The sequence below is a fragment of the Nomascus leucogenys genome, chromosome 6, assembly GCF_006542625.1.
Source record: "Nomascus leucogenys isolate Asia chromosome 6, Asia_NLE_v1, whole genome shotgun sequence".
Classification (NCBI taxonomy): Eukaryota; Metazoa; Chordata; class Mammalia; order Primates; family Hylobatidae; genus Nomascus; species Nomascus leucogenys.
Window position 1 is genome coordinate 92,049,128 of NC_044386.1, and position 13,353 is coordinate 92,062,480.

At 44.8% G+C, this 13,353-nt stretch overlaps 2 protein-coding genes across 6 annotated transcripts in view; one reads left to right on the forward strand and one right to left on the reverse strand.

Moving 5' to 3' along the window:
- Positions 1 to 1,068: 1,068 nt before the first annotated feature.
- Positions 1,069 to 11,552, reverse strand: HIGD2B (HIG1 hypoxia inducible domain family member 2B). Its single transcript, XM_012507211.2, has 3 exons — positions 11,186 to 11,552; positions 5,297 to 5,475; positions 1,069 to 1,649 (listed from the first exon to the last, which is right to left on the reverse strand). Exon 3 carries the CDS (start codon positions 1,634 to 1,636, stop codon positions 1,316 to 1,318), a length of 321 nt encoding a protein of 106 aa, XP_012362665.1. The 5' UTR covers positions 1,637 to 1,649; positions 5,297 to 5,475; positions 11,186 to 11,552; the 3' UTR covers positions 1,069 to 1,315.
- BBS4 (Bardet-Biedl syndrome 4) overlaps positions 11,549 to 13,353 on the forward strand; it is a 52,412-nt gene continuing 50,607 nt past the window's right edge. The window contains exon 1 of one of the 5 annotated variants that reach the window (XM_004088306.2): positions 11,549 to 11,621. Coding sequence is in view for 2 of the 5 variants with exons in the window: in XM_003267182.2 (XP_003267230.1) it covers positions 11,598 to 11,621 (24 nt within the window). In the remaining 3 variants the exon portion in view is untranslated. The remainder of the gene's footprint in view (positions 11,622 to 13,353) is intronic. The other 4 variants (XM_003267182.2, XM_030814713.1, XM_030814712.1 and 1 more) reach the window with 4 other exon arrangements.

Below are 13,353 nucleotides of genomic sequence, written 5' to 3' on the forward strand. Positions count from 1 at the left end.
CAGCCTGGGCGACAAGAACAAAACTCTGTCTGAAAAAGGAAGAAAGGAAGGAAGGAAGGAAAGAAGGAAGGAAGGAGAGAGAGAAAGAAAGAGAAAGAAAGAAAGAAAGAAAGAAGAAAGAAAGAAAGAAAGAAAGAAAGAGGGAAGGAAGGAAGGAGACCATATTCATACTAGTAGCTGCTTATGACTAATAGAAGTAAGGATGAGGATTAGAAGCGATTTCAACTTTATAATACATTCTTTCCTTTATATAATAACAATGAAAAAGACAGCCAGGCACAGTAGCTCATGCCTGTAACCCTAGTGCTTTGGAAGGCTGAGGTGGGAGGATCATTTGAGCCCAAGAATTTGAGACCAGCCTGGGCCACAGAGCAAGACTCCATCTCTACAAAAACTTTAAAACAATTAGCCAGGTATGGTAGCCTGTGCCTCTAGTCCCAGCTACTAGGGAGGCTAAGGCAAGAAAATCATGTGAGCCCAGGATGTCGAGGCTGCAGTGAGCTACGATAGTGCCACTGCACCTGCACTCCAGCCTGGGTGACAGAGTGAGACCTTGTCTCTCTTTAAAAAAAAAAATGAAGCAAATATAACAAAATATTAACAATAGTCAGTGTTGATTCTGTGGTAGGAACATAGTTGTTTGCAAGATCATGCTCTGGACTTTTCTGTATCTTAAAAAATTTCCTGGCCAGGTGCGGTGGCTCATGCCTGTAATCTCAGCACTTTGGGAGGCCAAGGCGGGCGAATCACGAGGTCAGGAGTTTGAGACCAGCCTGGCCAACATGGTGAAACCCCGTCCCTATTAAAGATACAAAAAATTAGCCGGGTGTGATGGCACGTATCTGTAATCCCAGCTACTCGGGAGACTTAGGCAGGAGAATTGCTTGAATCTGGGAGGCAGAGGTTGCAGTGAGCCGACATTGTGCCATTGCACTTCAGCCTGGGTGACAGGGCGAGACTCCATCTCAAAAAAGAAAAAAAAATTCCCCCTTCCCATACAAATATGCCTAGTTCATAAAAGCAATCCTAAAAGATTACATACAGTATGAATGTAATTTTTTACTTTTTTTATTTTTAGAGTTTATTAAGCAGGGGAGTGGAGGGGAGATGTGGCACAAATAGAAGTATGTTACATTCAAACAACAGAATCTGGGATTTTTGAAAAAATCTTTCAGTTACGGTTACAGAAGGGTCACTTCCTCCCTCAACGACACAGGGACCTCTCAAAGGAGAGGAGAGAGTAAGTCCCATGGTAGGGCCAGTGGTTGCTCCTGGGTTTTGGAATGATTTCTGCAGAGTTTTCAAGACCCTGGGCTCAGGGTCGAGACTTCATAGCGGTGGCAGCTAGACCCAGCAAGAGGGCTGCGACGGTGAAGCCCTGGGTGGCGATCCAGGTGCGCATCATGAGCTGTGAGCACTGGCTGTTGCCCTGGTGGAAGCAGTAGAGGCCGTTGGTGAGGACGGCTGCCGTGCCCAGGCAACCTATGGGTACAACCGGGTTCTCGCGGGTCTTGCGAAAGAACTTTTCCTTGAAACCCTCAGAATTGCTGTAAACAGTGGGGCTAAACCCCTCAAAGATGGGAGGCTTCGACGATTCAAAGGGGGCCTCCGGAGTCACAAAGCCGGGAGTCGCCATGCCCAGGCCACAGCTGCAGGAGAAAATTCTTTTTTTTTTTTTTTTGAGAAGGAGTCTCACTCTGTAGCCCAGGCTGGAGTGCAGTGGTGCAACCTTGGCTCACTGAAACCTCTGCTTCCCTGGTCCCAGTTAAAGCAATTCTCCTGCTTCAGCCTTCGAAGTAGCTGGGATTACAGGAACGTGCCACCATGCCAGGCTAATTTTCGTATTTGTATTTTTAGTAGAGACGGGGTTTCACCATGTTGGCCAGGCTGGTCTTGAACTCCTGACCTCATGATCCGCCTGCCTCAGCCTGCCAAAGTGCTGGGATTACAGGTATGAGCCACCATGCCCAGCCTACATGTTTTTTTATAATGTTATTTGATATAACAACTTGGAAAGGACAAAATTATAGAAATGGAGAATAGATTAGTGGCTGCAGGGGTTAGGAATGGGGAGGTGGTGGGAAGGAGGTATGTGTTTATTAAAGGGTAATGACAGGGAGGCTTATGGTGATGGAACTCTTTGTATCTTGACTATGGTGACAGATACACAAAATCTACACGTGTGACAAAACTGCACAGAACTAAATACACACAAATGAAGTAAAAGTGGGGAAGTCTACATCAGATTGGTGGACTGTATCAATGTTAACATTCTGGCTGTGATATTATACAATAGTTTTGGAAGATGTTACCATGGGATAACTGTAGAAAGGGTATATGTGACCTGTCTATTATTTCTTATGACGGCAGGTGAATCTACAATTATCTCATAAGAAAAAGTAAGAAGAGGCCAGGCGTGGTGGCTCACACCTATAATCCCAGCACTTTGGGAGGCCGAGGCAAGCAGATCACTTGAGGCCAGGAGTTTGAGACCAGCCTGGCCAACATGGTGAAAGCCCATCTCTACTAAAAATACAAAAATTAGCCGGGCATGGTGGCACACTACTCAGGAGCTACACAGGAGGCTGAGGCAGGAGAATCACTTGAACCCAGGAGGCGGAGGTTGCAGTGAGCCGAGATCACACCACTGCCCTCCAGCCTGGGTGGGCAACAACAACAAGACTGCAAGGGAATAATGTTCTCTTTGGGAAAGAGATTGGATGTAAATAGGAGGTCTAGTAGCTGGGCATGGTGGCTCACACCTATAATCCCAGCACCTTGGAAAGCTGAGGCAAGAGGATCACTTGAACCTAGGAGTTTGAGACCAGCCTGGGCAATATAGCAAGATTTCTATAAAAAATGAAAAAAATTAGCCAGGCATGGTAATGCATGCCTGTGGTCTCAACTACTGAAGAGGCTGAGGCAAGAGGATCAATTGAACATCCAGAAGTTGAGGCTGCAGGGAGCCATGATCATGCCACTGCCCTCCAGCCTGGGTGACAGGGCAAGACTGTATCTCTAAAAATTAAAAAAATAAAATAATAAATAGAATATATAAAAGTAAATAAAAATTAAAAATACAGATCTGGAGCTGGTAGGGAAGAAACAGAGCTGTATGGGAGAAAAGAATACTTTCCCTTGTTGATGTATGGTCTGTGTCCCCTTTTTCTCCTCTTATTTTCCTTTGCATTCTTCCTCTGATTGACTTCTTTCTCAAGTGCCTCTTCTCTCTGACTTTCCCTGTGTCATTATTTTCCTCAACTCATTATTTTCCCTCTTTGCTTTGCTAAAAGACTCTATCCCTGCATCTTATTCAGAGCACACTGACTGCACTGGACAGGAGTTACAAGAGAGAAGAGGTACTCACAGAATCCTGGATTTCTAAAACACTTAAGCTACAAAGGTTGGTGAATATCAGAGTCCAATAGTCACATATTACACAGATGAAAACTGAAGTGCTGAGAAGGGAAATAACTTGTGTCACTCACAGAGGGAATTTTTGGTAAAGTTGGAATATGAGCCTGGGACCCACTAGGACAGCTTCCCTAATTTTCTTTTCTTTTTTTTTTTTTTTTTAGACAGGTTCTTACTCTGTTACCCAGGCTGGAGTTCGGTGGCATGATCAAAACTCACTGTGGTCTTGACGTCCTGGGCTCAAGTGATCCTCCTGCCTTAGCCTCCCAAGTAGCTAGGAATGCAGGAGTGTGCCACCATGCCTGGCTAATTTTTTTGTATTTTAATTTTGTAGAGATGGGGTCCGGATATATTGCCCATGTTGGTCTCAAACTCTTGGACTCAAGTGATCCTCCTACCTTGTGCTCCCAAAGTGCTGGGATTAGAGGCGTGAGCCACTGCGCCTAGCCCTAGTTTCTGTAATTTTCAACAGACGGAGCTCCCTAGTTGGAGATAAAGAGATTCCTGGGGGCAGCCAATTAAAACATAGAGAAATTAGAGCAACATGGTAAGAGAAATAATCTGATTGGGTGCAGTGGTTCGCGCCTGTAATCCCAATAGTTTGGGAGGTCAAGGCAGGAGGATCACTTAAGCCTCGGAGTTTGAGACCAGCCTGGGCAATATGGCAAAACCCCATCTCTACAAAAAATAAAAAATTAGCTGAGCATGGTGGCGCATGCCTGTAGTCCCAGCTACTCAGGAGTGTGAGGTAGGAGGATCACTTGAGCCTAGGAATTTGAGGCTACAATGAGCCATGATTGTGCCACTGCATTTCAGCCTGGGTGACAGAGCAAGAGACTCTGTCTCAAAAATAGAAAAGAAAAGAAAGAAAAAGAAAAGGAAGGAAGGAAGGAAGGAAGGAAGGAAGGAGGGAAAAAAAAAGAAAAAGAAAAAAGAAGGAAACAAAGAGGGCAGCCGGGCACAGTGGCTCACGCCTGTAATCCCAGCACTTTGGGAGGCCGAGGTGGGCAGATCACCTAAGATCAGGAGTTTGAGAGCAGCCTTGCTAACATGGTGAAACCTTGTCTTTACTAAAATACAAAAAATTAGCCGGGCATGGTGGCACACTCCTGTAGCCCCAGCTACTAGGGAGGCTGAGGCAGGAGAATCGCTTGAACCAAGGAGGCAGAGGTTGCAGTGAGCTGAGATTGCACCACTGCACTCCAGCCTGGGAAACAAGAGCAAAACTGTGTCTCAAAAAAAAAAAAGAGAGAGAGAGACAAAGAAAGACGAAAGAAAGATGGAGGATGGAGGGAGGGGGGAAGAGGAAAGAAGGAAGGGATGGAAGGATACAGCTACTAAGTAGTTATGAGCCAGAGTTATAAACTAGCCAGATGGTTTTGTGATAGGATTTGGGTAGAATGAAAATCTCAAGAGGTTAAATTCCTAAGAGGCAACTCTTCTCTCTTACTAACTATGGATTATTTTAAATGCATCAGATACCCCTCCTCGAGATGTAATGTTATACCATAAATGTTATGTGGAGAAACTGCCCAAATGAACAGACCAGCACTCACGCTGAGAACAGGAATAGGCAGTAGCCTATTTTGAGCCTACCTTTTTAAAAAACACTTGCATTTTGGGAAAATATAAAAAAAATGTGTCCAACAGGGTTGTCCTGTTGGTACCAAAAACCTTCAGAAATTTCAGAGTATATGATATTGGTAAGAAGCACCAAAGCAGAAAGTACCTCTTTCTGCATGCGAGAAACCATCATTTATGTGATGTTCCCTAACACAAGAAAGGGTCTCCGTTAAGCAAGTGAGGGGTGGAAGGAGCTGTTGCCAGAGCCCGCCAGAATCATCCTGGTAACCAACTGCTGGTCCAAACATTTCCTACTTACATGCAACAGTGCAAAGTGCCAACAGAGTTCTCCTGACGAATGTCTTCATGTTCCTTATAGATTCCCTGCTTTTGCCTGGGCAAAATAGTCCATCAACCAAAGTTTAGGTTTTCTGCCCTTCTTCCCATTCTTACCCAGCAGGTGGAGTCTACAGCCTAACTCAGGTTTGACCTCAGTAGCTAGAGGAAAAGTGGTTAAACAAAATAAAGAAGTTAGAAAGGGTTAAACAAAATAAAGAAGTTAGAAAGGGTTAAACAAAATAAAGAAGTTAGAAGCTGATTTACCTTTTAAAATAACAAACTTAAGTTCTTGTCTACAGTAAGCTTTATGGATCAAAAACTATTCTGACTTTTCATCTCAACAGATATTCTACACATATCACACATCAGCATACATATATGCCTCTTAGAAAATTCTGTTATTAAAACTTGAAGGAAAGGTGAGATCATGAATAAACTGAGCATTAAAAAAAATTTATCTTTCATAACTTTTCAATCTAATATCTGTATATTATAATCATTTATTTTTTCATGTACTAATTCATTTATGTATTTACCCATCAATAAATATAATCTGACGTGCACTATGATAAATGAGGTCAAAAAAAGGAGATACCCTGATCCACACAAGATATAAAGATGAAGGGCTGGGCGCGGTGGCTCACGCCTATAATTCCAGCACTTTGGGAGGCTGAGGCAGGCAGATCACCTGAGCTCAGGAGTTCAAGACCAGCCAGGCAAACATGGCGAAAACCCGTCTCTACTAAAAATGCAAAAAATTAGCTGGCCGTGGTGGCGGGTGCCTGTAATTCCAGCTACTCAGGAGGCTGAGCCTGAGGCACGAGAATTGCTTGAACTCAGGTGGTGGAGGTTGCAGTGAGATCGTGCACCCCAGCCTGGGTGACAGAGTGAAATTCTGTCTCAAAAAAAAAAAAAAAGTGCTATATTGATGACTGAGACCTGAGATAGTGAGAGACAGGGATGTACAACTTGAGTCATACTGTGGACTGACAGGATGGGAATAGCTAAGGGACTGTCTGAGGTGGGGATGCCTGTCTGGTTCACTTGTTACTGCCTTGTTTATGTGACTTTGATAGTACTTAGCATCTGCTGTTGACACTCTGTGGGAGATACACCTAAACCACACAGACAGCATTATTCTGAAAAGGAGAAGTTGCCAGGGAGTGTGGACCAGTAGTCTCAGTGGCCCTGTACTCTCCAAGCAGAAGTGTAGACTTCTTAGCTCTTCTTCCCTGTGACTAGCCTTCAGGTGTAATTTCCAGTATATAGTTCCTTATAAATTCTATAGCTCAGGAGAATAAATAAGAGGCTCCTTTTCCAGAAAATCCAGTATTGGTTTTCCTCCTTCGGAGGCTTAGAGTCAGAACTCTCTAAGTAGGCATGGCAGGATCCATGGAGGTGGCCACATCTCGCTTTTTTCAGTGAGTATTAGATCCCACAAGACAACCGCTCAGCTAAACATAATTAAAACTTAGGTTTTATGCTATTTGTTCCTTTCCTAAAACCCTCAGTGACTCCTTATTATCCATAGGGAACATACAAGCTAAATAAACGTGAACTTTTTTCTCCAAGCAAAACATTCTCCCCAGTGAATAGAAAATCTTGTTTTCCTGTGTTACCTTGAACCAAAATGTTTTTTTTGTTTTTTTTGTTTTTTTTTGAGGCAAAGTCTTGCTATGTCGCCCAGGCTGGAGTGCAGTGGCGCGATCTCATCTCACTGCAACCTCCACCTCCTGGGTTGAAGTGATCCTCCTGCCTCAGCCTCCCAAGTAGCTGGGATTACAGGCGCCCGCCACCACACCTTGCTAATTTTTGTATTTTCAGTAGAGATGAGGTTTTGCCAGGTTGACCAAGCTGGTCTCAAACTCCGGACCTCAAGGGATCCATCTGCCTGCCTTGGCCTCTCAAAGTGCTGGGATTACAGGCATGAGCCACCACACTTGGACTCCTTTAAAATTATTATTATTATTATTATTATTATTATTATTATTATTATTGAGACAGAGTTTCGTGCTGTTGCCCAGGCAGGAGTGTGGCACTACCTTGATTATAGACGCAAGTCACTGGGCCCAGCTCTCTTTCCAGTTTTAAAGTATTATTTTTAATTATCCAAAACAAATGTGTAGTAAATAGTCGTCTTATAAATCTTTGTTTTCTTAGCATATAATTTCAGAAATAGAACTGATCAAAGGGTATGTGTATTTTTAAGGATTTATAATGCCAGATGCCTACCAAAAGATGTTAACAACTTATTGAACTGACAGTATATAAGGGTGCTATACAGTAATTTATTTATTTGAAAAACAAATCTTTATTGTGTAGAAATATGTATTTTAAAAATCCCCCAGAAAAGATGCTCTTCTCTCATTTCCCCATCCTATTCCTCTTCTTCCACATCTCTGATATAAAGGACATTATTAAATCTTATTAAAACTTCATCCACACTAGGCATGGTGGCTCATGCCTGTAATCTTGGCATTTTGGGAGACCAAGGCAGGCAGATCACCTGAGGTCAGGAGTTTGAGACCAGCCTGGCCAACATGGTGAAATCCTGTCTCTACTAAAAATACAACAATTAGCTGGGCATGGTGGCTGACGCTTGTAATCCCAGCTACTTGGGAGGCCAAGGCGCGAGAATTGCTTGAACCTGGAGGTTGCAGTGAGCTGAGATCGCACCACTGCACTCCATCCTGGGTGATAGAGTGAGACTCTGTCTAAAAATAAGATAAAATAAAATAAAATGAAAACTTCATCCAGATGTCTGGACAACACTTTAACTATGTATTCTTCTGTATTTGCAAGTTACATGTTCATATAGCCATCTACAGATACCAGTTAGCCTTTGTAATCCATTCCCCACTTAAGTTTCACCGTCTACTGGCTCTTCTGTTAATCCCTTGAGGAAAAGTTTGGAATTGAGGGGTAAATCCTTTATAAGGAGAATGCTGCAGTCTATTCGCTATTCACCGCTGACCAAGCTGCCACCCGGCCCTCCTGACTGCAGCAGGCACCCCTAGACAGTCATGTAAATGGACTAGGCCTGAGTCTGTAGTTCTTTGCTCTGAAAAAGGAGACGTAATGGCTTCTACTTTCTATTTATTATTTTGTGGAAATAATAGAGGAGTTTCTCTAGAATGTTTTTTGATCTGGTGGTTAAAGAGACCTTGGACATTTAGTCCCTGAAATAAATTGTTGCATCTTTGAAGGAAAAGACGAAAGTAGTTTCTTACACTTTAGTGAAGAGGCCTTTGGAAAATTTTGTTCTAGATGTTGTATATTTTCTGCAGAGGAGTGTTGGGGATTCCCCAAATCAGTAGAACTAAAGGGTAACTGAAGAGAACAGGGAGTGACATGTCAGATTGAGAATCAGTCTTTTGAAAGTGGCAAAAAGAATATGTGTTAAAAGAAAAAATAGGGTAGAAAATAAAAAGCATAGGGCAGAAGATATTAGCTTCAATTCCTCTTTTTTTTTTTTTTTTGATCCTTGGGAATGATTTCTTCCTAGTTAGACTGCCAGTGTTGCATAGTAACCCCACCCATGAAGAGGACTGGAATACTGAAAAACTGCATGAAACTAAGCACTGAGGGTTGGGCAGGGTGGCTCACGCCTGTAATTCCACACTTTGGGAGGCCAAGGTGGCTGGATTGCTTGAGCTCAGGAGCTTGAGACCAGCCTAGGTAACATGATGAAATCCGATTTCTACAAAAGATACAAAAATTAGCTGGGCGTGGTGGCATGAAGCTGTAGTCCCAGCTACTTGGGAGGCTGAGGTGGGAGGATCACTTGAGCCTGGGAGGTGGAGGCTGCAATGAGCCGTGATTGTCCCACTGCACTTTCACCTGGGCAACAGAGCGAGATCCTGTCCCAAAAACAAAAAAACTAAGCACTGTGGATTAGAAATGAATAATTTTTCATCTTTATATCTTTTTTTTTTTTTTTTTTGAGACAGTCTTGCTCTGTCTCCCAGGCTGGAGTGCAGTGGCACAATCTCGGCTCACTTAGGCCAGGTGTTTAATTAATCTCTGAAAAGTGGAGAATTTAGCACCAGGCATGGTGCCTGGTGCCTGTAATCCTAACTACTTGAGAGGATGAGGTGGAAGTGTTAAAGGTGGAGTGTGTCCAGGTTCTTGGTGTCTTGAAAAAAGAATTGGACAAAATGCACAAACAAAGCAAGGAAGGGACAAAGGAATTTACTGAACATGAAAGTACACTCCAGTGTGGCAGCGGGCCTGAGCTTAGAAGTTCAATGGGTCCATTACAGAATTTTGGGGAGTTTAAATGCCCCCAGAGGATTCCATGATTACTTCCGGTATGCCTTATGTAAATGGAGAAGATGAAGTAAAGTTACAAAGGCATTTATGGCCTATGCCCTATGGACAGAATATTACCTGTTATAGCTGAAGTGTGAATTGGCCTTATGTACCCTACCTCCAGACCCTATTTTCCTGCCTCAGGAGGATTACTTGATCCTAGGAGTTCAACTCCAGTCTGGACATCATAGTGAGACCCCTGTCTCTGAAAAAAAATTTTTTTGAGACAGAGTTTTGCTCTTGTTGCCCAGGCTGGAGTGCAATGGCATGATCTCGGCTCACTGCAACCTCCACCTCTTGGGTTCAAGCAATTCTCCTGCCTCAGCCTCCCAAGTAGCTGGGATTACAGGAGCCAGCCACCACGCCCGGATAATTTTTTGTATTTTTAGTAGACACAGGGTTACACTATGTTGGCCAGGCTGGTCTCGAACTCCTGACCTCAGGTCATCTGCCCACCTCGGCCTCACAAAGTCCTGGGATTACAGGCATGCGCCACCGAGCCCAGCAAGTTTTTGTTTTTTAGACGGAGTCTCCCTCTATCGCCCAGGCTGGAGCGCGGAAGTGCGATCTCGGCTCACTGCAACCTCTGCCGCTTGAGTTCAAGTGATTCTCCTGACTCAGCCTCCCGAGTAGCTGCGATTACAGGCGGGCACCACCATGCCCGACTAATTTTTTGTATTTTCAGTAGAGACGGGGTTTCACCATGTTGGCCAAGCTGGAAAATTTTTTTTCTAATAAGTGAAAGGCAGAGTATTTATCTGAAAAAAGTGGGAGACCAACAGTATCATGGGATTGTTATAAAGATTAAAAGACAGAGTGTTACTGAAATACTTAGAAGAGCTGTTATTCTATTGCTGTCCTTTCCCCTTGTATTTGGATAGATTACCGTACTTGTTTCTTCTATGTAACTCTGTCAGTGGGGTTCTCCTTCTCTTAGAGGCCTGGAGAAATTTGTCTTAAATGCTTTCCCAGTTAATGAATTGGGAGAGGCAGATTTTATGTCTAAATTACAAGGGCGAGACTTAAAAGTATGAATTGGGGCTAACGTCAGTGCTCAGGTGCAGGGATCCTCCGTTTTGTTCATCACACAGCTCCCGGCACTTTAATAAATGAGGCTCAAAGAAACGACGGGCTTAGGTCATGCAGTAGTCAAATCCAGAACTCATGGTTGATTCCAAAGCCCACACGTTTTCCTAGTTTAGAAACACTAAACATTTAATTCACCGCACCGGGGGCCAGACAGGTAATGGATAACGCCTTAAGTATGTTAGGAAGGGAAGACTGTGGTAAAAAGGCGAAGAAATGTTTATCTACAGTCGCAGCCGCTATTCAGATCTATTTCACTGCCTTGCAGAAAAGGCCGACTGTCGTCTCTTTATCCCATGGCCGATTTCTTGTGAAATCTCCTAACTTTTAAATACTTCCAATCAAAAGACTGCGGTTCAAATGCAGCCCACCGGGAGCGTGTTTGCAAACTCTGGAGTAAACAAGAGTGGGAAGCTGATGAGGTGAGTACCTCAGTTCGATAGTGATAGCCAAGAAACGGGGAGTTTTGTACCTAAGGCGAGAATGAAATTCTACGCAGGAGGGTCCCGGAAGGAGGACTGAATTAAATGCAGATTAGAGTTAGGGCAGGGCAAGGTGGCGGGAGAACTAGGCTGCTATCCCAGGTGACTGGCCTATCCAGCCAGCGCGGCCAGAGGTACAGACCATGTACAGACCACGGCGAGGGGTGTTAGGGGCTTCTCGGGATAAAGGCAGCGAGTGGCTGCGCATTCCCTCCCTGACTCTTTCAGATGTAAGCCTTCTGTGGAGCAGACCCTAATCCTGCCCCCCCGATTCCTTAGGTCACTCGGCGATTTACTTCCTTCGCCGGCTCCTCACAGTCCTCCACAGCCCTACGACTTCCGCTTGCCTCGTCGTCTGGGAAGCCGCCGACTTCCGGCCGTGCAGCGGTGGGCTGAGCCAAAATGGCTGAGGAGAAAGTCGCTACGGTGAGCGCCGAGATTCTCTTTTGTTGCCCGGCCGCAGGGCAAGGCAGGCTGGCGGGTGGCTTCTGTCCTATGCAGCGGTTCCTGGAGAGAGGCGGAGCTGGGTGCCGAGCGGCTCAGGGTGGGCGGGGCGACACGGTCCTCTTTCTACTGTCCCGGCACCTGGTCGCCTGGGGCAAGTCTGGATACTTAGCAGCACAAGTCCTGTTCTAGGACTGTAGTCCCTCTTGGGGTGCGCTGGACGGAGAAGGGAGACTTTTCACCAGTAATGCCTCTTACCTTAGTCCCATCTTTTTCTCTCTCGGGGGTTTGGAAGGTAATAACTAGCACTTGTGTAGACAGTTTCTGTTAATCCCGTGAACTGGGAATTTAACATGACGACAGCCTGGAAGCTTGCAGCGTCACTGCCTTCTGCCAGTGGAGCAGGACTATGTTTTTTCTGTGGTGACTAAGTTTAGGAAAGTACGGTTTTGGAATTCAGCTGAAGGCTGAGTTGGGCGTTAACTCCACAGAACTGCTAATATAGAGAAACCCGATGAATTCAGGATGACCTAGTCGCTGTTTTTTGAGGCATATATCCATAATTGGATCTAATTTCGGTAAAGTGCCAAGTGTGAAGCCTTGTTTACCTTGCTTTAGTGTTGGGTTTGGAAGCCTCTTCTGTCCATTTGTTAGAATGATTTTAGGTATTCGGAATTTATTGTCTTTCGAAAAACGCCCTGGAAAACAGTACAAGAGCAGCCTTTGGCTGTTTTACAACTTAGTTTTGGTTAAGCAGCAAGGCTAGTGTTATTGTTAGAGGGCCTTTTGTTTGTTTTCTACTCTCATTTGCAGAGTAGTCATATCATTCTAGTCTAATTAGAAAACTCTGAAGACAAACTTTTTTTTTTTTTTTGAGACGGAGTGTCGCTGTTGTCGGCCCGGACTGGAGTGCAGTGGCGCGATCTCGACTCAGTGCAACCTCCGCCTTCCAGGTTCCAGCAATTCTCCTGCCTCAGCCTCCGGATTAGCTGAGAATACAGGCGCCTGCCACCACGCCCGGCCGAAATATTTTTATTAAGCTAAGAAATTTAAAATAGCTAGGCCAGACGCGGTGCATCACGCCTGTAATCCCAGCACTTTGGGAGGCCGAGGCGGGTGGATCACTTGAGGCCAGGAGTTTGAGACCATCCTGGCCAACATGGTGAAACCCCGTCTCTACTAAAAGTACAAAAATTAGCGGGGCATCATGGCGCTCACCTGTAATCCCAGGTACCTGGAAGGCTGAGGCAGGAGAATCGCTTGAACCCTGGAGGCGGAGGTTGCAGTGAGCCAAGATCGTGCCATTGCACTCCAGCCTGGGCGACAGAGACAGACTCCATCTCAAAAAAAAAAAAAGAAAGAAAAACAGATTTTAAAATAATAGGCCAGGTGTAGTGGCTCACGCCTGTAATCCTAGCACCTTGGGAGGCTGAGGTGGGTGGATCGCCTGAGGTCAGGAGTTCGAGACCAGTCTGGCCAACGTAGTGAAATCCCGTCTGTACTAAAAAAAATACGAAAAATTAGCTGGACGTGGTGGTGGGCGCCTGTAATCCCAGCTACTAGGGAGGCAGAGGCAGGAGAATCGCTTGAACCCAGGAGGCAGAGGTTGCAGTGAGCCGAGATCGTGCCATTTCACTGCAGCCTGGGCATCAAGAGCGAAACTCCATCACAAAAAAAATAAAAAAAAAATAAATAGCATGGTTAATGTTACTGG